The 26,716-nt window shown below is 38.7% G+C and overlaps 1 protein-coding gene across 1 annotated transcript in view; it reads right to left on the bottom strand.

Annotated features, from left to right (window-relative positions):
• Window positions 1-5,590: 5,590 nt before the first annotated feature.
• The window catches only part of LOC126412496 (uncharacterized), a 279,604-nt gene continuing 258,478 nt past the window's right edge, over window positions 5,591-26,716 (bottom strand). Inside the window, exon 5 of the mRNA XM_050082116.1 lies at window positions 5,591-7,943. Coding sequence (XP_049938073.1) covers window positions 7,762-7,943 — 182 coding nt within the window. The 3' untranslated portion in view covers window positions 5,591-7,761. The remainder of the gene's footprint in view (window positions 7,944-26,716) is intronic.

Raw genomic sequence — 26,716 nt, 5'->3', positions numbered from 1 at the left:
TTGTTGCTTTGTGTTGATGTGTCACAAAAAATATAATTAATTTGTAAAGATACAGCGAGTAGACTGTGAGGTATTTATGACGAACAAAGATTTCCCTGCGTGAGTATCTATACCCTAATCCATGGATAATTCTGATTGCTCTTTTCTGTAGGGTTAATATTCTGTTCATATGTATGTCAGCAGCACAATCCCATATCTCCACCCCGTAATTAATCTGTGCAAAAATGGTTCCATAATAAATTGTTTTTAATGTCTGATGTGGGACTACTTTTGATAACTGGGTGATTAGATGTAATGAACTGCTGATTTTATTGCATAAAAATTTGATATGGTTTACCCATCTTAGATTTTCATCTAGGTGAATACCTAGAAATCTGCAGCCTTCTGTGTCCACTAATTCAATTCCACCTATGTTACTTATAGAGGTTTGGTGTGAGTTTGTAAGTTTAAATGGCAATAACTGAGATTTACTGATATTAACTTTCAAACCTTGATCTTGGAAATAAGTAGTTATTTGACGTAGTCCCTCAGTTGCTACCAATGTTAACTCATCATTTTGTTTACCAAGAAATAACAGTGAGGTATCGTTTGCATAGGTTACCAATTGGGAGTTGAAAGGTTGCTCTATATCATTTATGTACACTAGGGAAAGGAAAGGGCCCAAAATTGAGCCCTGGGGTACACATTGTGTGACTGTCTCATATTTGGAATGGAAATTAATAATCTGATTATTGATTTTGTAAGTCAGCTTTGTACACTGCTTGCGGTTAAATAAATATGTAGCCAGCAATTGCATGGATGCAGCATTTACATTATATGACTCAAGTTTACTTAAAAGTAACTCATGGTTTACCGAGTCGAAGGCTTTAGTAAGGTCTAGAAATATGCCAGCTGTTTGCATTCCTTGATCAAGGGCGCCATATGTTTTGTAAGGAAATTCTGTAATTGCTGTGATAGTACTATGATATTTTCGGAATCCATGTTGTGTCTCTGTTAGGAACTTATTTTTCAAGAAATAGTCACTAAGTTGTGTCAGCATCACAACTTCAAATACTTTGCTGAAGACAGGTATTAATGATATGGGCCTGAAATTTGAAACCTCTTCCTTGGATCCTTTTTTATGCACTGGTTTAACTGTGCTCCATTTCAATACATTTGGAAATGTATGTTCTCTGATACTGCAGTTTACCAGGTGGGTGATTATTTTAACTAATTCCTTATTACATTTTTTAATCACGATACTACTCAAACCATCTCATCCAGATGAGAACTTATTCTTTAGGTTATTTATTATCCTGCCTATTTCTTTTTCACTTACTTGTTTGAATTCAAAAGGTGGCTCTTCAAAGGGGCAGAGCTTTACCTCACTACTCACAATTGTGTTATTATCTGGACTAACAGCTGCAGATATAAAGTATTTATTGAAAACATTGCAGACTTAATTAGGATCTTTAATTGTGTTTCCTTCATGTCTGATATTTACAATTTCAGTTTCTGGCTTCGGTGTGGCTTTGCGAAATTGATTTACAATTCTCCATGAGGTCTTGGCTTTATTGTCTGATTGAGCTATTTCACTGCTGTATATCTGTTTTCTTAGAGTTGAAAGCTCTTTCTTAAAGATTTTCTTGGCTTTGTTGTACTTGGCCTTAAAACCCTGCAGGTTTGTTGACTTGTGTAACACATCCAGGTCCTAGATGTTTTCCCTGAGTTTTATCATATTTGCTGGAAGTATCAATCTGTTGGTTTTTTCACTTTGGTTATGGGTGAACACTCTTTGTATTTTCTTAACAGGGCTGCATCTGTCAAAGTGTCTTAGCATAGTATCATAGAATTTGGCCCATTTGTTTTCAGATCCTTCAGTCTGGTAAACCAGATCCCAGTCCTCTATATCTAATTTATTTCTTAGGGCAAGGATGTTACCCTCTTTTAGGATTCTTTTATTTTCGATAACTTTTGTCATTTTTGGGATGCTTGTGTTTACATACTCTACAAGCTGGCATTTGTGGTCAGAGTAGTGAAAATCCATATTCCAGCACCTAACACTGTCTTTAATATGTTTACATATTATAATATAATCAATTCTGCTAGATGTGGACTTTGTTACCCTGGTATCACTATTTACTACATTTATGAGATTATATGGGTTAAGAGTGTCTATTAACCTCATATTACACAAACTGGAAGATTTTGCCTCAATATTCAGATCACCAAGTATAGTTAGGTCACAGGGATCACAACGTTCCACTACTCTACTAAATATGTCTATGAAGCTAACTACATCAGCCTTTGGTGGATGATAAATCCCAATAACTTTATGTTTTCTCATAACCTCTCTACACTCTTTGGTGTGGACTTCAATGCCTGTCACTTCAATCAAGCCTTCTTTGTTGTACTGGTCTAGATAGTTTATTTTCTTGTACTCGAGATTCTCACTGATGTAAACTGCCACACCACCACCCTTATGTTGCTGTCTACAATAACTATTTGCTAAGGAGTAGCCCTCTAGTTTACAGTAAATAATTTCATCAGATTTTAATCCATGCTCAGTTAACACTACTATATGAGGTGACTGTTCATTTACAAAAACCTGTAATATATTAAGCTTATTTCTAAGGTACTGTATGTTTATATATGAAAACAAAGATGAGGTGACTTACCGAACAAAAGCGCTGGCAGGTCGATAGACACACAAACAAACACAAACATACACACAAAATTCAAGCTTTCGCAACAAACTGTTGCCTCATCAGGAAAGAGGGAAGGAGAGGGGAAGACGAAAGGAAGTGGGTTTTAAGGGAGAGGGTAAGGAGTCATTCCAATCCCGGGAGCGGAAAGACTTACCTTAGGGGGAAAAAAGGACAGGTATACACTCGCACACACGCACATATCCATCCACACATACAGACACAAGCATGGATGCGACCATCATGATGCCATAAACAGAACCTGGTTCCATCCAAAAAAATGACGTTTTCCCATTCATGCACCCAGGTTCGTCGTTGAGTACACCATAGAGGGGCTGGCCAGTACTTACCTCAGCTCAGTACAGCCGATAGATACACGAAACAGAACAGAAAATTTACGTTCCTAGCTTTCAAAACTTTGTTCCTTCATCAGGAATCATTTAAAATGTACATTTATTTACACCCAAAGCTGATCTATTATTTTATTAATGAACTTTACTTGTTGACAAGGCCAACTGTATTGAAATATACTGAACAGCTGAGAATAAACATTTTAAACACTCTCCACACCTGTTAATGTGTCCTTTCCCTGTGAAATATTTAATAAGAAAATGAACAAGTAGATTTAATTAGGTGTATGCTGAAGAGGTGCTGAAGTTTGAGAGAATATCTGTTTATAGTATTAAGATTGGTATGGAAGTACAGTCTCTGATGTATGGTAATGATTCTACCAAGTCTTAATAGAATCAGGTGTAAAAACAATGATACAATAATACTTGCATTTCAAAATTAAATGTGAGTAATGTAGAAGATAATTTAATAGCAAAAAAGGTAAACAGACAGCATGTAGCAATACAAATGCTACACATTTCAATGATTTCTTTATTGATAGGGTGCAAGATGTATTAAAGAAGATCAACACCAACAATATAGCCATTTACCAAATGTATTTTTTGGAAAATTCGAATGATAGAGGGTCGAGATGTTTCTAAATTGAAGAAGATGAATAACAGCTGCAGTATCGCTAGTGACATTAACAGTTCCAATGCTGTCAAAGGTAACTGAAGCTGTACTGAATCAACAAACTGTAAATTAATTTGAAGAAACCAAGATCTTCAACAATAATCTGGTTTCAGGTATGTGTACAGATAAAGCTGCTGTCATTTCTGCCTCAGTACATTAAGCAACTAGAAAACAAATCATTGCTGCAGTGTAGACTTTTTGATTTGTCAAAAATTTTTAACACTGAGTTTCATGAGATTTTATTAAATAAAATATGGTTCTATATCTTCACAGGAAATTCAGTTTATTTAGGGAATCTTATTTAATTAGTAGAATGCTGGATGTGTGAATGATGTGTAATACATTTCTTATGGTCTTTGAAGTGTTTTTTGTATGATGCAAAAGTTAGAAATTCTCCCTCTCCATTCAAACAAAAATGTGTTTTAGCAGCTGTGATTTGCTATATATTTATGTGTCCGTCCAACAGGTTTCTAGAGATAAGATTAAAAAAAGTTGTCATTAATGGTACAGAGTCTGCGTACTTGAACCAGCACATATGGGCATTCCTCAAGTTTCAGTACTGTTTCAAGTTTTATTTATTGCTTGTTGTAATATTTATTACTTACTGTAATTACTTTCATATAACATAGTGGGACCACATACGTAAAGTTATTTATTTGTTGATAATTTAGAAGTCTGCATAACGTCATAAAAATAGAGATGTTGAAGTATGAAATAGATCAGACCACTGTAATGTAAACTCCCTCTGTCTTAATCAGAATAAATCACAGGGTCTACATATCATATGGAATCATAACACATAAGTGGAGCAGATTTTAAGTGCTGTTAATTTCCTTAGAAAAACAGATGATTCCCAACTCTCTTGGGATAATCGCATAGGAAATCTGGTAAGTAGAATTATGAAAGGTACTTACATTTTTCCTGACTGTGTCTTTGTGTGCATATTCCAGTGCTGAAAATGGCCTGCTGTGACATAATTTATAGCAGTATATCATGTGGTGCCATTCTGTGGGGCCAACAAAAGAGTACAACCATGTATTTAGATTACAAAAAAAGACAGAGAGGATAATACACAGCATGGTGCCCAGAGCTCACAGCAGATATAGATTTAGAAATCTAAATATATTGACTCTGCCATTATCACATATATTTTGAAGTGTATAATTCTTGTCAATGGAAACCATTGTAAACACCAGCAATTTGACACATGCCATAAGTACAGTACCAGGAACAAACATGACTTGGTACCATTCCACTATAACTACAAAAAACACAGAAGTGCTTTGTGAGCAGATCAGTTAAACTTTTCAATGTCATATTTCAATGTATCAGGGAGCTACCAACTCAAAAATTCAAAACAAAAGTCAAAGGATTTCTGTTAGAACTATGTCCTTATGAAGATAATTAATTTTTAATTCTGGAGAAGGCAAAGGTGCAATTGTAACACATTTAACAGTGAACTTCTAGGATTTGGGTGTGATCTGCTGGTGAGAAGTAACAGAATGCATATCTTTTGTAATGTAGCAAATATTTGTGTTAGTAATATATTGTTGTATGCAATATCACATTAAATTAATAATTTGTTGCATGTGTATATGTTATATATGAATATATTGTAACTATTTCAAAGCCTGCATCACATTATCTCTGTCTCTACAGTGATAAAATTCAATTCAGTGACATTTTCTGAGAGACTATACATGAAATTCACTTGTATTCAACAAAGTTTCCCTGCTGATTCAAATGTTTAACACTAGTTGAGCAGATTGGCATTGATGGTTCAGATAAATTTCATAAAATTAACAATATTAGCAGTATTTTCATTTTGTTTCATAGTGATTTGTGTTTTAAAGAATGAGTACTTTTAAAAAATAATGCACACATTCTTACAGTAACATTTTATTGAATTAAGTACCAGTTAGAATAGCTCATTGACATTACAGATAACAAAGTACTTAATACATCTCTGAAGAATTTCTTTCACTTTCAAAGAAGAGATTTATCCTGAACATGTTACTTCATTTAGTAATGTATGAGAGTGCTAAATATCACAATTTTCTAATACTGATACATCTATATTTAGGGGCCTGAAAACAGGCTAGTGAACTACTAAATCATACAAAAATTAAAATGAAAAAATAACACCTAAAATCATTATAAGCATTTGTCACACTTCTTTAACTCTTTTATCCGCATTCTCATCCTCTGCCTGTTGCATCACATGGGCAGCAGTATTATGTAACAAGCAACAGTTGAATACCAGCCCCTATAAAGTGACAACTCTGATCTAAGTAGAAATAATCATCCTTTAATATTTATTTTAAGTTGATGAGGTTCTTATGGTTTAGTAAGCCATTCATGGAATGAAAATAAATATAATTACAAAAGAACAGAATTGATTCCACTGCTCTCATAATTAATCTAGCTTACTGAATCCCACTAAGAACAATTAATGGTTGTCATAAGTCAAACATTCTGCTGACCTTATTTCAGCACGATATCTCACATAGTTACAATATTGTTATAAAAGTTAAAAAGCTGTTCTTGAGGCTAATGAGAATATGCAAAGTTGGCAACATTGGTGGTTACAGATCTCCAGAATATTATTATGGAAACTAAGAAATTATATACAAACAAAATAAATAACAAATTCCCAGTGTGTGTTGAAACACAATGTGTAATTATTATGTAATATTTTCCTTTTTGTGATATTTATTTTGCAAACAGTACATTGCACCACAGGTTTAGAGCATTGAAGTTTATATGTAAATACCCTTATGTGGCATTATCTTATGACTTCATTCAAACAGATGTACAAAACATTTTTTCTTTATCAAAAAATGCACTAGCTCAATTAAATAATAAGCATAACTGATTTTGCAATCAAGGCTATGCAACTTCAAGTGCCTTGATGTGTATGGTCTTCTTTTAATTAAAGGGTAGTGTGAGAAGCTCAGTTCAGCAAAATTTTTTACAGTATACAGATTATAGTTTCCTTACACTGAGTTAAGAAAAAAAAATTGTAAGATCTTTTCCTCCCCTTCCCAGTCCTTTACATTCAAAGGAAGAAATACAGACTTCAGAGCATGAGAGCTTGATACTCAAGATACGATACTATTTTGCTTTTGTAGTAAACCATTTATGGGAACAAAAGCCCCTCAACTTTCTGTTCTTTGGTACTCATTCTAAAATTATCCATGTAGAGTTACAATTAAGACATTTTACATGATTTTCAGGATGAAGAAGTTGAGCTATTTTTTCCTTCCATTGGATGATCAAACATTAACAGATGATAAACCATCAAGCATTTTTTGTTTTAAAATGAACCTGCTGTCAACAATTTGGTATTCACTTTTTGCGATGCAAGAGCTATTAGCACCATGTAGTCTCACGGCAAAACTCTGCTTAGTTATAAAACTCTTGCATATTAATTAGCCTACATAAAAATATTTCACAAAATAATTATCTTTAATTTTTGGTTGTCAAGAGATTGCATGTGCATCTCATACCTTCTTCTGTTTTTGTGTTCCGTATTTCATGTCACCATTTTCTTACTACTGTTGACAGGGAACATATACAGCAGATTCTAAATCAAGTTGTAAATAAGTACATTACTGCTGGGACACTCTGCAGCCATTTACTACAAAATAACAGGCAGCTATGATGAAGTGCTAACACAAGAAACTCATCATAATTTACACAAATTTTGTTTTATTGTGTCCTTTCAACTTAGTTGTCGCAGATGTTTCTGCCAATGTTATTTCCAATACATGACTGCCCATTACCTTTGATAATGAGAGAAGGTCCTAGCACTGTGCAAGAAAAAACATTGTCACTATCACACTTAACTGTACTTGTGTAGTGCTGCTACACAAGTAAAGATACTGACTTGGTCTTAGAGTCTGGTATCTTCGAACAATCGTCTGCTTAAAGACACATCATCAGCTGGCTTCACCAGGAACAACATCTTTGGCCATGGTAACACAATTTCAGTGATGCTGTTTTTATTGTACAGTATCTTTTCAGGATAGTTTTAAAAAAGCAAAGGGCTCTACTAGAGCTGTGAATCAGTATGCAAAGAGTTGACAGGTTTTGGAAGTTCTGTATCCAGTGCGGGATTGTCTATTCCTTGTTGCTGAATATGTGACTTTGGTGTGGAATTCATGCCAGGCAGTGACTGTACACTGTATGAACGTCCCACTGGACTCTCATCAGGAGATTCTTCATCAAGCATACCTGTAAAAGAATAAAATACATGCTCTTCAGATTTAAGCTGATGTTATGAGAAATACAGATATGACCACCAAAAAATTCATACCTTTTCTTTAAGTATACAAAGTAGGTGGGTCTTACTTTCACTAAATTGTGTCTATGTACCTGATAGTCACTGAACTGCTTACATACTGGTATAAATGAACAGCAGCTACATAAATATTTATCAGAAATATGTAATGTACTTATGTTCTTAAATATAGTATTTAGAGGACCTGCATACTACATGAAAAGAAATGCTCTCATACACAAAAACTGCATGAGACCTCATTATCATAAACATCCATTTCACCACTGTTTGGATGGCAGCAAAAAGCCATTATTTTCAGGTTGATGACGGAGGACAGTGGCCCACAGATAGGTCTGTCAGAGGGGCTCAAGAGGATTCCACACTCACATGTTTACATTAAAGGTGGCTGAAGGATTCAAATCAGCAATTGTTGGACTGTAAATAGATTTTTTAGGCAGAACCTCCTTTCATCTTCCACATAAACTGTGTAATAACTAACTTAATAGCTACTGGTGTTTTTAAAGTTCAGTACCTCGGTCGGAAAAAACAGAAGCCTTCATTGTTAAGACCCCTTTTTCTAAGGAATGGGTGGAGGTATCAAGTTGAAATTGATGTCAAATGCTGAGGACTGTGGTCTCTTGGCAGTGAGAGAATTTAAGTTTTAAGTCAAGGCAGTCAAAAGATAAGGTCTCTTGTTAAGACCAATTTTTCTCAGGAGCAGATGGCAATGTCGAATAATTAACGCATCTTTTTTTCTGCAAGCAGGTTGGTTTCATTAAGGATTCCAATACAACAAATTATTTCCCACTCTTTTGGCTACAAAAAACTATTTTGTAATATAACTTCTGTTCAGTGTGTCCTCAAGGGATCAGCATTCATTTGCTGGGTACGGGCTTGGCGACCCCAGGGGTCCTGAGCTAGGGGATGGCAAGTGCCGCCAGACACCTGTCACTGCAAGCTCCGGGCATGCTTCAGCAACCACTGTACAGCACGGCTGTGGAACATTCTGTATCTCAGGGAAAGACGATCTTGGCTTGACCACCTGAATTGCAAGAACAGAATAAACCTCTATAAGGAAGGCCTCAATCTCAAGGTGTGCTGCGCGCTGGTGGGATGCATGGCTGTTGAGGTGGAACAATCCTTAGCAGGCAACCTCTGGGGAAAATGCCACACCTCAGTTGTATAAGGATTACTCAGGCATTCGTGGCTCTATCTGAGTGGACCCTTATTTCCTAAATTTTCCTTACCCCATCCCAGTGGAGAGGATGAGCCACTGGATACCAACACCCAGTCTAACAAGAGGGCTCATGTAGCCAGTCCTTCTGATTCAGTCAGTAGCAACAGAATGCATGCTGGTCCGCAGAATGTGTTTCTTATTGTCAAAAGAAGAGAGGATAGTTTTGAAAAAGTTTCACTGTTTTACATACAGAAAGGCTTACAAGGCATTGTTGTTGTTGTTGTTGTTGTTGTTGTGGTCTTCAGTCCTGAGACTGGTTTGATGCAGCTCTCCATGCTACTCTATCCTGTGCAAGCTTCTTCATCTCCCAGTACCTACTGCAATCTACATCCTTCTGAATCTGCTTAGTGTATTCATCTCTTGGTCTCCCTCTATGATTTCTACCCTCCACGCTGCCCTCCAATACTAAATTGGTGATCCCTTGATGCCTCAGAACATGTCCTACCAACCGATCCCGTCTTCTGGTCAAGTTGTGCCACAAACTTCTCTTCTCCCCAATCCTGTTCAATACTTCCTCATTAGTTATGTGATCTACCCATCTAATCTTCAGCATTCTTCTGAGGCACCACATTTCGAATGCTTCTATTCTCTTCTTGTCCAAACTATTTATCGTCCATGTTTCACTTCCATACATGGCTACACTCCATACAAATACTTTCAGAAATGACTTCCTGACTCTTAAATCTATACTCGATGTTAACAAATTTCTCTTCTTCAGAAAAGCTTTCCTTGCCATTGCCAGTCTACATTTTATATCCTCTCTACTTCGACCATCATCAGTTATTTTGCTCCCCAAATAACAAAACTCCTTTACTACTTTAAGTGTCTCATTTCCTAATCTAATTCCCTCAGCATCACCCGACTTCATTCGACTACATTCCATTATCCTCGTTTTGCTTTTGTTGATGTTCATCTTATATCCTCCTTTCAAGACACTGTCCATTCCACGCAACTGCTCTTCCAAGTCCCTTGTTGTCTCTGACAGAATTACAATGTCATCGGCGAACCTCAAAGTTTTTATTTCTTCTCCATGGATTTTAATACCTACTTCGAATTTTTCTTTTGTTTCCTTTACTGCTTGCTCAATATAGAGATTGAACAACATCGGGGAGAGGCTACAACTCTGTCTTACTCCCTTCCCAACCACTGCTTCCCTTTCATGTCCCTTGACTCTTATAACTGCCATCTGGTTTCTGTACAAATTGTAAATAGCCTTTCGCTCCCTGTATTTTACCCCTGCCACCTTTAGAATTTGAAAGAGAGTATTCCAGTCAACATTGTCAAAAGCTTTCTCTAAGTCTACAAATGCTAGAAACGTAAGTTTGCCTTTCCTTAATCTTTCTTCTAAGATAAGTCGTAAGGTCAGCATTGCCTCACGTATTCCAGTGTTTCTACGGAATCCAAACTGATCTTCCCCGAGGTTGGCTTCTACTAGTTTTTCCATTCGTCTGTAAAGAATTCGTGTTAGAATTTTGCAGCTGTGACTTATTAAACTGATAGTTCGGTAATTTTCACATCTGTCAACACCTGCTTTCTTTGGGTTTGTTATTATTATATTCTTCTTGAAGTCTGAGGGTATTTTGCCTGTTTCATACATCTTGCTCACCAGATGGTAGAGTTTTGTCAGGACTGGCTCTCCCAAGGCCGTCAGTAGTTCCAATGGAATGTTGTCTACTCCAGGGGCCTTGTTTCGACTCAGGTCTTTCAGTGCTCTGTCAAACTCTTCACGCAGTATCGTATCTCCCATTTCATCTTCATCTACATCCTCTTTCATTTCCATAATATTGTCCTCAAGCACATCGCACTTGTATAGAGCCTCTATATACTCCTTCCACCTTTCTGCTTTCCCTTCTTTGCTTAGAACTGGGTTTCCATCTGTGCTCTTGATATTCATACAAGTGGTTCTCTTATCTCCAAAGGTCTCCTTAATTTTCCTGTAGGCAGTATCTATCTTACCCCTAGTGAGATAAGCCTCTACATCCTTACATTTGTCCTCTAGCCATCCCTGCTTAGCCATTTTGCACTTCCTGTCGATCTCATTTTTGAGACGTTTGTATTCCTTTTTGCCTGCTTCATTTACTGCATTTTTATATTTTCTCCTTTCATCAATTAAATTCAGTATTTCTTCTGTTACCTAAGGATTTCTACCAGCCCTCGTCTTTTTACCTACTTGATCCTCTGCTGCCTTCACTACTTCATCCCTCAAAGCTACCCATTCTTCTTCTACCGTATTTCTTTCCCCCATTCCTGTCAATTGTTCCCTTATGCTCTCCCTGAAACTCTGTACAACCTCTGGTTCTTTCAGTTTATCCAGGTCCCAACTCCTTAAATTCCCACCTTTTTGCAGTTTCTTCAGTTTTAATCTACAGGTCATAACCAATAGAGTGTGGTCAGGGTCCACATCTGCCCCTGGAAATGTCTTACAATTTAAAACCTGGTTCCTAAATCTCTGTCTTACCATTATATAATCTATCTGATACCTTTTAGTATCTCCAGGGTTCTTCCATGTATACAACCTTCTATCATGATTCTTAAACCAAGTGTTAGCTATGATTATGTTGTGCTCTGTGCAAAATTCTACCAGGCGGCTTCCTCTTTCAATTCTTAGCCCCAATCCATATTCACCGACTATGTTTCCTTCTCTCCCTTTTCCTACACTCGAATTCCAGTCACCCATGACTATTAAATTTTCATCTCCCTTCACTATCTGAATAATTTCTTTTATTTCATCATACATTTTTTCAATTTCTTCGTCATCTGCAGAGCTAGTTGGCATATAAACTTGTACTACTGTAGTAGGTGTGGGGTTCGTATCTATCTTGGCCACAATAATGCGTTCACTACGCTGTTTGTAGTAGCTTACCCACATTCCTATTTTCCTATTCATTATTAAACCTACTCCTGCATTACCCCTATTTGATTTTGTGTTTATAACCCTGTAGTCACCTGACCAGAAGTCTTGTTCCTCCTGCCACCGAACTTCACTAATTCCCACTATATCTAAATTCAACCTATCCATTTCCCTTTTTAAATTTTCTAACCTACCTGCCCGATTAAGGGATCTGACATTCCGTGCTCCGATCCGTAGAACGCCAGTTTTCTTTCTCCTGATAACAACATCCTCCTGAGTAGTCCCCGCCCGGAGATCCAAATGGGGGACTATCTTACCTCTGGAAAATTTTACCCAAGAGGACGCCATCATCATTTAATCATACAGTAAAGCTGCATGCCCTCGGGAAAAATTACGGCTGTAGTTTCTCCTCGCTTTTAGCCATTCGCAGTACCAGCACAGCATGGCCGTTTTGACTATTGTTACAAGGCCAGATCAGTCAATCATCCAGACTGTTGCCCTTGCAACTACTGAAAAGGCTGCTGCCCCTCTTCAGGAACCACACGTTTGTCTGGCCTCTCAACAGATACCCCTCCGTTGTGGTTGCACCTACGGTACGGCTATTTGTATCGCTGAGGCACGCAAGCCTCCCCACCAACGGCAAGGTCCATGGTTCATGGGGGGGAAGGCATTGCTGGCACCTTAAAATCTGTTAAGCGCTTACACAATGGGATCCTGTTAGTTTAAACATCTAGCTCCTTTCAGAAAATTCAATGCCTCAGGGAGTATGTGACAGACACTGAATTGTACAACATCATGAACTACATCAAAGGTGTTGTGACTTGCAGGAATCTAATTGACATTCCCCAAGAAAACTGGAAGCAGAATGGTCCCAGGAAGCCATTGTCAACCTGCAATATGTTATGAAAAGGTAGGATGGTGATCTTGTAAAATCCAACTCCTTTATCCTTACTTTTAACAGCACTAAACTATCAGAGCATGGGAAGACAGGTTTCCTATGCTCAAGTGTACGACCTTATTACCCAAATCCAATGTGGTGTTTTCAATGCCAGCACTATGGGCACACTTCTCTTGGCTGTAAAGGAGAAGCTACTTGTAGCAAATGTGGTAAAGCTGCCCATGATGGAGTTGGTTGCTCCTCTCCTCCAAAGTGTGTCAACTGCTTTGGGCATCACCCTGTGTGGAGCATACTGCAGAGTTTTCCTTGAGGAACAGAAGATCCAAGAGATCAAAACGACAAAGCGCATCCTGTATGGTGAAGCCAAGAAGTTATATAAGTCCATGCAGCCACCCCCGTTTGCTGCCTCATTTTCTTCCATTCTGAAACAGCCACTCCTGAAAACTAATGCCGCTACACAAACAGATGTTGTTACTGTCAGCACTAGCACCTGCATTTGTCAATGCACATGTGCTGCTGCAGTTCCTTTGAAGCCTGCCCCTCCCTCCTGAACATCAGAAAAGGCCATGCTTGCTGGCATCATGGACCTTCCTGCTTTTCCACACGTCAAGTGTTATGCACTGCTCAGCACTGCTACACCCACTACCACTTCTGAGGTTGTGGATCCAAAGTCGCCTCAGACAAAAGAATTGAAATCGAAGGTAAAGAATGACCCTCCGAAGGAGACAGGAGGTATGCAGTCTGACGATGTTGATGTCAGACTGGGGCAATCATCTTGCCTCAAAACTGAGCCTCCATCCATTGTGGGCTCCCCTCCCTGGCAGAAAGTCAGAATGAAAGTACTATCACCCTGATATATGACTCCCATTCTGCAGTGGAATATGAATGGATTCAGGACACACGTGGAGGAACTGGCGCCTCAGACAAAAGAATTGAAATCGAAGGTAAAGAATGACCCTCCGAAGGAGACAGGAGGTATGCAGTCTGACGATGTTGATGTCAGACTGGGGCAATCATCTTGCCTCAAAACTGAGCCTCCATCCATTGTGGGCTCCCCTCCGTGGCAGAAAGTCAGAATGAAAGTACTATCACCCTGATATATGACTCCCATTCTACAGTGGAATATGAATGGATTCAGGACACATGTGGAGGAACTGAAACTCAATAGCACAGCAACGTCCCCAGTGCTTGTGTTTACAGGAAACACATTTCAAAGCATCTGATGCCCTTGTAATACAGGGCTATATGCTATAAGGATGACCTGACTGGGGAAAGGGCCAAAGGAGAGGTTGCCATGTTTGTGAATAATGGGCACCACTCCTTTGCTCTGCTCCCCCTGGATACTGACCGGCAAGCAGTTGCAGTTGAAATTCTTGCAAATTGGAGGCTTACAGTCAGCTCTCTTTATTTACCTCCACTGGATGCAGTAGACTCTGAGGCTCTCATAGGTCTTATGGAACAACTCCCCAGACTGTTTCTCCTCCTGGGAGACCAATGCCCATCATGCCCTGGGGGCTCAACCTCTACTTGTCCTTGGGGTCGAGTTTGGAGAGCCTCCCAACATCTCAAAGAGCTGTGTATCCTAAACACTGGTACTCTGACTCACTTCTGCACTGCTACTGGGTCATTCTCAGCCATCGACCTATCTCTTGATCCATCTTTCTACTCTCCAGCCCTCGCTGACACTGTTCACTGGGAAGTCACTGATAACCTTCATTCCAGTGACCACTTCCCAATCCTCATTCACCTACTGGGTGGAGCATTGCTGGAAAAGAGGCCAACAACATGGATTATTGGCGGGGCTAACTGGGTGCTGTTCAGCCACTTGGCTGTGTTTGAACACTGTGACGGCATCCAGGAATGGGTGGACCACATCATGCATGTGATCCATCATGCTGCTGACCTACCCATACCAAAATATTTCGGCCCTCTTAGGAGGCGACCTATACCTTAGTGGACCAAAGAATGCCATTCAGCCATCCAGGACAGGCATGTGGCTCTTTGACTGTTCAAATGCTGCCCATCAGCAGACAACCTCACAGCCTTCCGAATCGCAAGAGCCCAAGGCTCATGGCATCATTAAGGAGGACAAAAAAAGTCACAAGAGTGTCTGGAGTCCATCAACAGTTCCACTTCTTCTACAAAAGTATGACAAGCCATCCTTGCTCAGATGCTGGCCAAACATTTTGCAAATACTACAACTTCCCAAACTCACGGAGGGAGGCGGTTCTGATATCTCTCCTGGAACTATGAAAGGATTGTACGTCTCCCAGCAGATACAGGAGTATTGCCTTAATGAGCTGCATAGGAAAGACACTGGAATGAAAGATTAACCATCGTCTGGTCTGGTTGTCGAATGTAATAAGACTTGCACCAAGGCGGCCAGGCCTGCCCCTCAAGGGGCCTCCCAGCCAATGATGCCAAACGCTCATTTCCATTCCCATATGGTCTTTCCTGTCTCGCCGGTTTTTTAGGACGCAAGTTGGTGTCTTGCTGTAAGATCGATCTGAACAGGAGAGCGTGTCCCTCAGGGCAGTATTTTAAGTGTTACCCTCTTTGCCATAGCCATCAACAATATCATGTCTATGGTAATGAGTCCTGTACAATGCTCCTTATTTGTGGACGATTTTGCTGTTTTCGGTTCCTCCTCCAGTGTTGCAACAGCAAGCCACCAGTTGCAAGCTACAGTGTGGCAGTTTGAGGAGTGACCTACTCAGCTATTATCAAAGCTGTATCCAATAAGGTTGAGTTCCCAACCCTGATTGGAAGGATAACGTCATCAGCAAACATTGCAGTTTTGAACCATACTTTAAAGCCTCTGGAAGATAATTCATGCACGTCAAAAATAAGAGCAGACCCAGTACTGAGCCTTGTAGGACTTCACGTGTTATGTTCCCTTATTCAAAGATTAGTTTCATTCCTGTGACAGTCTACCAATATGACTCTCTGATTTTTGCTATGAAAGCAGCACTTCATCCATACAATGGGGATGTCATTAATGCCATAACATTTTAGTCTGCCAAGCAGAATTTTCTAGTCCACACTCTCAAAGTCTTTGGCAAGGTCACAGAATATATCAAAAAGACAATTTTCTCAGGTAGAGCTCATACACTTTGATTTGTAAGGTCGTATAAGGCTTTCTCCATAGATGATCCTTTACAAAAGCTGAACTGAAAAGCAGTTAACTATTTCCACTCGGAAACTGGACAACATTTTCAAGAAATTTTTAAAAGACTGGAAGGAGTAAAATGGGTCTGTAATAATAGGTGGATCTACTTATCTTCAGTTTTATACATGGCTGTTACTACTACATATTTAAGTCACTGAGGAAATACGCTCTGAGTCCCTGACTGACTACAAAGATTTATTTACTTCTGTTTATTTACATTTTTTTGTCTGCACCAATAGTCATCAAATGATGACATTTGATGCATCAACTTATGTACAAAGGTTAATACATATCATATTTATCTACAATGTTTAACACATAAATGAATTATATAATTGCAACTTACTTAGTTACTTACTTACTCACTGGTCACACAGGACTCGAGAGTCCATTACTGCAGCGACGTGTTTTCGCCATCTGTCCCTGTCCTGAGCTATTTCCTTCCGTTCACCTTCAATACCTAGGCTCCTCAAATCAGCCTTCACATTGTCCTCCCATCTATGCCTCAGTCTCCCCACAGGATGTTTTCCTTCTAGGTGCCCTACCAGTACTCTGCGCACTGCCCTGCCCTCATCCATTCGAGCTACGTGACCCGCCCATCGCAGCCTACGTGATTTAATAGTACTGATTATGTCAGGGCTTGAATAGAGTTCGTGACCCTCTTCGTTATGCAGTTTTCGCCACTCTGCGATAATGTCATCCCTTTTTGCTCCGAAAAGTTTCCTCAAAATTTTGTTTTCAAATACTCGAAATGGCTTTTCACTTTGCACAGTGAGAGACCAAGTATCACACCCATACAGCATAACTGGTAGAATAATAGTTTTGTGTATTCTAATCTTTAAATTCCTAGACAATATCCGTGATGAAAGTAATCTATTTAGAGAGAAGTAGCACGCATTTCCCGCCCGTAATCTCTTCTTCAGTTCGGTTTCAGTCTCATTTCTCGAAGTGATGTCCACGCCTAGATACTTAAATGTGTTCACTTTTTCAAACTGCGTGTCTCCAACTCTTAACATTTCCTGATCTACTGCTGTTGGCATTCTAGTAGTAACCAGGTATTTAGTTTTGTCTTCACTTATTCTTAGACCTACATCTTCACTAGCCTTGATTAACGCATTCGCATTTGCTGTTACAGATTCGTTCCTATCGCTAATATACCCTAATATCTTAATATTTCCATTATATAATTACAACTATTCTGACAAATTACCTACTTGATTATAATTGTTTCTATGCTTATTTGGAAAGGTTTATATATGTTTCTGGATTACAAAAATTTCTGCTGTATATTATTTCACACTCTGCAGCTACTTCTATGTGTTCTTTACTTGCTTGGAAAAAATCTACATCTTTTGATAACTTGCAGTTTGTTCTGTTTAGTACAATTTGGTTTTGTTAAGGAGCTAATAATTCTTTCAGTGAATACAGACATTTGTATGTAAGAAATGATTTTTCTTCTGCTTGAATTGAGTCTCCAGTACATGCTTTCACAGATTCTTGCAATTAGTTGTACCATAATGAGTACCTGCTACACTTTTGAAACCTGTAATGTGTTTCTGTGAGAACATTAGGCCTATTTCTAATGGCAGTTAGTTTGATGTTAGCAAATCAAGGCACTGTAAGATTTCCATATTCTTTAGAAATGCCATCATACCATCATAGATAACAGAATTTGCACTGTTTAGGGACCAGTTGAATGTTTTACACTTCTTAGGGTTTTGCATTTTTTGTCTGTTATAACTATTGCCTGGGGGTGGGGCATGCAGCATTAGCTCAAGTAAATTCCTTGCATCTCTATTTGGTTATTTATTAGTGAGTATTATGTTTACTGCAAATGTGAGTAAGAATGATAGAAATTTGTTGTCAATAAATTTCCATATGTTATTGTTTCTTTAATTTCTTTTCTAGTAGGCACACAGCATGTATGGGGTTGAAGAATGACATATTTCATTTTTGGTACAGGGTTCTGCTGTGCTAATCATTTATTTTTAATGATTATAAAGTTAGATGAAGATCACATTTCAATGCTGTGCCATTATTAAGTGTACATCTTAGCTTGTATGACATGGTCCATATTGCACCTTGGAGCATAAATATTGGTTGTCTTTCTTTTATGTTATGGTCACATTATTTCTATACAGCTTTTTGAAGGCTATCAAAAATAATTTTACTCAGATTGGACAAATTAATGTACATAAAAACAATGTGATCATAACATAAAAGAAAGACAACTAATACTTATGCTCCAAGATGCAACATGGACCAGCCAAGGCATACACTTGATAATGACAAAATGCTGAATTCAGCTTGTCGAGTAACGTTGTGATCACTACAAGTAAATAAATCAATATTGTAGCAGAAACCTGCACCAAAATTAAGACTGTTTCGTTAGTAACCCCACCAAACATGCTGATGAAAGATATGGACATATAAATATTTTTAACATTGCCTAAATCTGGCGAGGACACCTGTGACAGGAACACCGCTGATACTGCAGACTGGTCACATGAACTTTTGTAGAGAGCAAATGCAAGACTGCTTGTTGGAAATTGTTATTATTCAACTTTGGCTCTAGAAGTGAACTATCACTGCCACTGCTGTTTACCTGGGCCTACTTAGATTTGTGTTGTACAGTGCTTTGACAGAAGAGCATGTGCAGTACTGCTCTGTATACATTTAGTATTCAGATGTTTGCTTTTAAAGTCCTATGTCATATGTTTACATTCCTGGCATACACATTTTAAGTAATGGCTAATGCAATATGGCGGCTTAAACCATTTTAACCCTTCATCCGTGAAGATGGTCCAAGACTGAACTCGGGAGAATTTGGGTTTCAAATAAAACCAGCTGATGGTTCAAATATGCATTTTATACATTACTTAACAGCTGGGGGCAGTCACCTTCCAAAAATGTTTTTACAGGAAGCTGCCTGGAAAGATGTACAGGGTTATTACAAATGATTGAAGCGATTTCGCAGCTCTACAATAACTTTATTATTTGAGATATTTTCACAATGCTTTGCACACACATACAAAAACTCAAAAAGTTTTTTTAGGCATTCACAAATGTTCGATATGTGCCCCTTTAGTGATTCGGCAGACATCAAGCCGATAACCAAGTTCCTCCCACACTCAGTGCAGCATGTCCCCATCAATGAGTTCGAAAGCATCGTCGATGCGAGCTCGCAGTTTTGGCAGGTTTCTTGGTAGAGGAGGTTTAAACACTGAATCTTTCACATAACCCCACAGAAAGAAATCTCATGGGGTTAAGTCGGGAGAGCATGGAGGCCATGAAATGAATTGCTGATCATGATCTCCACCATGACCGATCCATCGGTTTTCCAGTCTCCTGTTTAAGAAATGCCAAACATCATGATGGAAGTGCGGTGGAGCTCCATCCTGTTGAAAGATCAAGTCAGCGCTGTTGGTCTCCAGTTGTGGCACGAGCCAATTTTACAGCATGTCCAGATACACGTGTCCTGTAACGTTTTTTTTGCAGAAGAAAAAGGGGCCGTAAACTTTAAACCGTGAGATTGCACAAAACACGTTAACTTTTGGTGAATTGCGAATTTGCTGCACGAATGAGTGAGGATTCTCAACCGCCCAGATTCACACATTGTGTCTGTTCACTTCACCATTAAGAACAAATGTTGCTTCATCACTGAAAACAAGTTTCGCACTGAACGCATCCTCTTCCATGAGCTGTTGCAACGGCGCCGAAAATTCAAAGCGTTTGACTTTGTCATTGGGTGTCAGGGCTTGTACCAATTGTAAACGGTAAGGCTTCTGCTTTAGCCTTTTCTGTAAGGTTTTCCAAACCATCGGCTGTGGTACGTTTAGCTCCCTGCTTGCTTTATTCGTCGACTTCCGCGGGCAACGCGTGAAACTTGCCCGCACGCGTTCAACCGTTTCTTCACTCACTGCAGGCCGACCCGTTGATTTCCCCTTACAGAGGCATCCAGAAGCTTTAAACTGCGCATACCATCGCCGAATGGAGTTAGCAGTTGGTGGATCTTTGTTGAACTTCGTCCTGAAGTGACGTTGCACTGTTATGACTGACTGATGTGAGTGCATTTCAAGCACGACATACGCTTCCTCGGCTCCTGTCGCCATTTTGTCTCACTGCGCTCTCGAGCGCTTTGGCGGCAGAAACCTGGAGTGCGGCTTCAGCCGAACAAAACTTTATGAGTTTTTCTACGTATCTGTAGTGTGTCGTGACCATATGTCAATGAATGGAGCTACAGTGAACTTATGAAATCGCTTCAATCATTTGTAATAGCCCTGTACATACTGTGACAGAATGCCTCCTCCAGTTTTGTGCAACTGGTACATTCTTTTTTAGCAGTTTTGTACCCTAGAAATGACTTGGTAAAAAATATGTGACAAATGTTTAGAAGTTGATGTGTTTATTTTTCTAACTTTCAGTTACCTGAAGAGCAAGTTTTGCTGACATTAGCTATCACAGATCCTCAGAAACAACAAGTTCCTTCGATTTTTAGACCACATCTGCCACATCAAGACTCCAAAGCAGCAATATCACCAGTCTGAATAACCTTATAATTATGCATCACAATATTAGGGGACTAAAGATCAAAGTTAGTGAATATCTTATCAGTTTACGTGATCTGGAACCTCAGAAGAAAGTTAATGTTTTATAGTGGCAGTCCAGACATGAAAAATGCAAACCTGATGAAATTGCAAAATCAGGGAAAACTTTAAAACTCCCAAAATACAAGCAGAAACGCATGTAAATGGCATATATGATTAAAAATTGCAATCCTCTCCAATACATGTTATAAAAGCTGTCTAAGTGAATGAAATTAAACATACAATACAATATTTATACCATAATTTGTGGTAATGAATTTCATCAGTTCTTTAAAAAAGTCACAGGTATGTAGTAAGTAAACACTCATAAAAAAAATGAAATTGCTATCTGGGTACAAGGTAATCAAGCCTTTATCTGACATGCTATGTGACCACAAATTATACATTGAAAACACGTATTTAAGAGATCATCCTTTGTTTTCAACCAGAAAAAAGTAAAAATTGATGAACATGTTGAATTAAACCAAAAACATCGCAGGAGCTAAGCACTTAAACAATGAGCATAAATGCAGACATCTTATTAATGACAAACTTTGTCACCATTGCTGTTACTGCTTAATGCTTTTCTTACAAGCCACACTTCATATGCTCACCACCATTAAAGTATTATTTTAGGCTTGATGAGAGAAACAGAGCCATGAAAAAATGATGTTACAATCTTATTAGAAGTCAGTTCATTGAATCTCCTTAAACTGTGTAAAATATAAATTTGAAAGAAAGCTCAGGTGCTGCAGTTTCACTTCATGCCAGTCCTTACTGTCTCTACTGTATGTAGTGAATACAGTGCAAAGTCTATGTGTGAGTAGTGTATGTGGTTGTTGCTACTGTACCACATCTGATTTGAAAGTGAAAGTCTTTAAAATATACTACTGATTGTTCTATTTCCATGTGACATCTCTGTCACAGCACATCATCTGCATGAAAGTATATTTTCAGCACTTCACAAAATGATTTCATCCCTACCTGCACTCCTGTTGTTGAAGGGTCACTCCCCCTACCCACATTTGCAGTAGGCAAGCTCATTTTATGTGTGTTAGTGTGGCTTGGTGGCTGCACTGATTATTGGGTGACTTAACAAGTTGTCAGCCAATAAATGGTGATATTTCCTCTATTATGACCAGCATGTTCTTTGAGACTCAGTGTCTGAATTTAAAAGGTTGATGATTGATACTGTTGCTGAATATAGTACATCAGAAATATATGCAAAAAGATGGCACAAGAAAAGGTGGAGGCTGGTACCATAACTGAACAATGAAGTTAAATGTTGCAGGTTGTGTTGGCAACACCAATTGTGGATTATGTCAGCATTTCCTCTCTCTCATCTCCCCTCTCCAAAATGGCCTAAAATATCTCTTAACTCCACCACCACCCATGGTGCAAACCATCTGTCTTTTGTGTCACTTATAACTTGTTCAGTGACATCAAATGTCAACAGAAAGAAAACCAAATGAATTCTAGTGAGATTTTGAGTAACAACTTAGAATCAATGTAAACCTTACTATGAAGAAATGTAAGAGTTTGGGAATTTTTAGCATTGATCTGAAAGGTTTTCCAGAGAAGCTACCAATTTATGATGTAGAATCTGAAAAAACATAAAATTGGAGAACATAAAATCAAAGTTCCACTGTATATCTGTCTGAGCACCACACAAATACAAGAATCATTTGATTAAATGGAGATGACTATAAACTGGCAGACAATTTCTGCAGGAAAAATATGAAGAAAGGAGGAGTTATCATGGATGTAAAAAGATAAAATGAAGTTGAAATCTATTGTTACCAATCATTTCTCCCTGCTGCTGATGCTGAATAAGTATTTAAGGAGACCAAAGAGCTAAGGTCATTAATTTTGATCCACCCCTCCCCCCTCCCCTTACCCTCGGGACAGAAGCAGTGTACCCAATCTGTCTGTATACAGAGTAAATGCTGTGTCCAAGTGTGAGAAAGTGTTCTAAATGTTGGTGTAGTGTGTATCTGAGATGGACTGTGGGAACCAGCCTGGTATTCACCTAGTGGGATGTGAAAAACTGCCTAAAAACCATATCCAGGCTGCCCAGTCCACCAACTGCTTCCTGCTACTCCACTGGATTGATTCGATCTGGGACTGACATACTTCCTCATCCTGGAAATGGTTACATTAGCACACATGGCAACCCAAGCAGTTTCTACCTAGATCAACAATAGGGAATCTTGTGCTTGTAAACTGTTCCTACTGGAAAAGTCATTTATAGGTGTTATAGCATACAGAATGCCAATGGAGAAACTTTTGCATATTCTTACAAAAATTTGTGTCTATTATGCCACCTATCAGATAAAAGGGAGTAAAAAATAGTCTGTTGATATTTTGAGATAAATTTCTTTAAAGTTGAAACTTCCTGGCAGATTAAAACTGTGTGCCCGACCGAGACTCGAACTCGGGACCTTTGCCTTTCACGGGCAACTTCTTTAAAGTTTCTCACAAAAGGAGCAATTTGGAAATGTCACCTACACTGTTGTTAATTTTCCCTCCAGAATTACACGGGAAATCAGTACACTAATATACGACATTTCTGTAGGTGAACAGTTAATTAATGATTTAAATGTTTATCTATTATCTCTGGCCATGATGCATACCTAGCAATACTAAAGAACTTACCCAATTACAATGAAGTGCTGTCATGAAAAGCAGAGTAGTGAACAGATAATAGGAAGTTTCAAGGTAGCCTTACAGGAAGCAGTCTGGAAAGATGTGTATACTGTAACAGATGTCAACTTCCAACTTAATGTATCTATAGATAGCTTTCTATCAATCTTTAACAGTTGCTTTCCCAAGAAAACAACAAAGTGTGGTACTAACAAGACCTCAAAAAAGGCCTGCCTTACAATAGGAGCAAAATATCATGTGCAAGGAAAAAGCAGTTGTTTCAAATGATTAGGACAAATACAGAACTAGGACTCACTTCATATTACAAGACATACTATACTATATTAATGAAAGTGATTAAAAAATAAAAAATAAATTTATAATGTCTGAAATCAATAAAGCAGATAAATACACACATCACAAAAAAGTTTTGCATCACCTCAGTTCCACCCTTTTTATTGATCATAATAACCGCACATTGTACCACCATACAGCGAGACCTTTTTTGAGTGTGATGGCCCAGATTGCTGTACACACCGTTACCTCTAATACCCAGTAGCACATCCTTCTGCATTGATGCATGCCTTTATTTGTTGTGGCATACTATCCATAAGTTCATCACGGCACTGTTGCTCCAGATTGTCCCACTCCTCAATGGCAATCGGCGTAGATTCGTCAGAGCGGTTGGTGGGTTATGTCGTCCATAAACAGCCCTTTTCAATCTATCCCAGGCATGTTCAATAGGGTTCATGTCTGGAGAACATGCTGGCCACTCTAGTTGAGCGATGTCATTATCCTGGAGGAAGTCATTCACAAGATGTTCACAACGGGGTCGCAAATTGTTATCCATGAGGATGAATGCCTCGCCAATATGCTGCCAATATGGTTGCACTATCGGTTGTAAGATGGCATTCACGTATCGTACAGCAATTGCAGCACCTTCCATGACCACCAGTGGCATATGTCAGCCCCACATAATGCCACTCCAAAACAGCAAGGAACCTCCACCTTGCTGCACTCGCTGGAAAGTGTGTCTAAGGCATTCAGCCTGACCGGGTTGCCTCCAAAAACATCTCCGATGATTGTCTGGTTGAAGGCATATGCAGCACTCATCAGTGAAGATAACGTGATGCCAATCCTGAGCGGTCCATTCAACATGCTGCAGGGCCCATCTGTACCACGCTGCACGGTGTCTTGGTTGCAAAGCTGGGCTTGGCCATGGATGTCGGGAGTGAAGTTGCACATCATGCAGCCTAATGTGCACAGTTTAAGTTGTTGCATGAAGTCCAGTGGCTGCACAAAAAGTATTATCTCCGAGACGCCTGGACACTTCCCTTGAGGAGAGCCATTCCTGGCACAAAGTAACAATGCAGATGGGATCAAACTATGGTATTGACCATCTAGACAGGGTTGAACAACAGACAACACAAGCCGCGTACCTCCTCCCTAGTGGAATGACTGGAACTGATCAGCTGTCAGACCCCTTCCGTTTAATAGGTGCTGCTCATGCATGGTTGTTTACATCTTTGAGGGGGTTTAGTGACATCTTTGAACAGTCAGAGGGACTGTGTCTGTGATACAATATTCACAGTCAACATCTATCTTCAGGAGTTCTGGGAACTGGGGTGATGCAAAAAGTTTTTCGATGTGTGTACATTGAATCTATATGTGAAATAGTTAAAAAAGAAATCAGAAAATTAGTTAAGGACTGTGACAACTTTGTTATTAATGAAAACAGCCAAACAATAAATGACAGCAGTCAGGTAGCATATATATTTAATAATTACTTCCTTGAAGCATTTTTGAAAGATCAGCAAGGACTTAAGCAAGGATAAAGGAATAGAATAGGCTGCCGCTTTATGCAAGAAGCAATGTTTTGTACATACAGGCATATTACAATTACTCCATACCTTGCCAGACACATTAAGAATGAAGTTTACTCCCTCAAAACTAAAAACACTCATGCAGTTGATAATATGCCACGTAAAGTACTAAAAACCCGTTCTTCACATGAATGCAATGTTTTCACTCATTTCAACACATCACTACTACAGGTGATATTTCCAGGCAGATTGAAATATGCTATTGTAAGATGTCCTTGCAAGAAAAGTAGTAAGACATATATTAATAATGACCAACCAGTCTCACTACTACCATCCATCTAGAAGATACTGGAAAAAATAAGTACACAATAACCATAACATGTCTCTCTCAAAATAAAATTCTTATTCTGTTTGAATCTCTAAAGGGTCTATCCACATAACATGGCATTTGTAATTCACAAATCAGGTAATGCAAAATTTGAATGACAAAATATTGCACATTGGTAATTTCTGTGACTTGTCAAAAGCATTTGATTGTGCAGTTCACAGTCTTATCCTAGAGACGCTCAAATATTATGGTAACAGAGATCTTTCTGGCAACTGGTTTTCATCCATCTACCTAAAACGATGCAGAGTGTTGTATTAAGAAACTGATGGGCTGTATGCAATGAAACAGCATCTTCAGAATGGGGATCAATTCATCTTCGGAAGGGGGTTAATCACCACGGGGATCGGTAATGGTCCACTCTCGATCTTGTTAGACATTAATGCAATGCAATAAATAGAAATAGTTCTCTTTGCTGGTGATGGGTGTATTATAATCAAGGCTAATGGAATGACTTCAACAACTCAAAATGTAAATGACATTTTCTTGAAAGTGGATTGTCACTGAATTGAGATAAAATGCAATACATGCAATTCAGTACTGCACAATGTAATCTAACATATTCCAACAATTTAGGGCACAGTCTGAGCAGCTCTCTCTGATTGTTTGCAGATGATGCTATCATTAACCATATATTAAAGTCATCAGAAGATCAAAACCAACAGCAGCAGTATTTAGACAAAATATCTGTGTTGTGTGAAAAGTGAAAGTTGTCTCTGAATAAGGAAAAGTGTGAAGTCATCCATATGGGAATGAAAAGAAATCCACTAAATTTCTGTTACATGATAAACCACACAAATTTAAACTAAATACCTAATAAATCAACAAAAATAATCAAGTTTTGAAAACATAATGTAACTGGACAGATAAAAAAATCTACTCACCAAGAGGTGGCAGGAAAACACACATAAAAAAGGGAAAGACATTAAGGTTTGAAAAAGGAAAGTCATTAAGGTTTGTAAGCTTTTGGAGCCAATGGATCCTTCTTCTGACAAAGGACTGAAGGTGAAGGAAGAAGACTGGTGAGGTTTAGGAAAAGAAGTAGACATCAGTTGGGTAAGTCTCCCCTGATGTGTGCTTCTGGGTGACTTTTCCGAATTTTACCCCTTTTACTAAACCTCACCAGTCCTGCCAA

This window comes from Schistocerca serialis, chromosome 7 (assembly GCF_023864345.2).
Source record: "Schistocerca serialis cubense isolate TAMUIC-IGC-003099 chromosome 7, iqSchSeri2.2, whole genome shotgun sequence".
In the NCBI taxonomy this organism is placed as follows: domain Eukaryota; kingdom Metazoa; phylum Arthropoda; class Insecta; order Orthoptera; family Acrididae; genus Schistocerca; species Schistocerca serialis.
The sequence above is the reverse complement of the archived record's forward strand: the minus strand, read 5'-3'. Positions and strand labels throughout refer to the sequence as shown.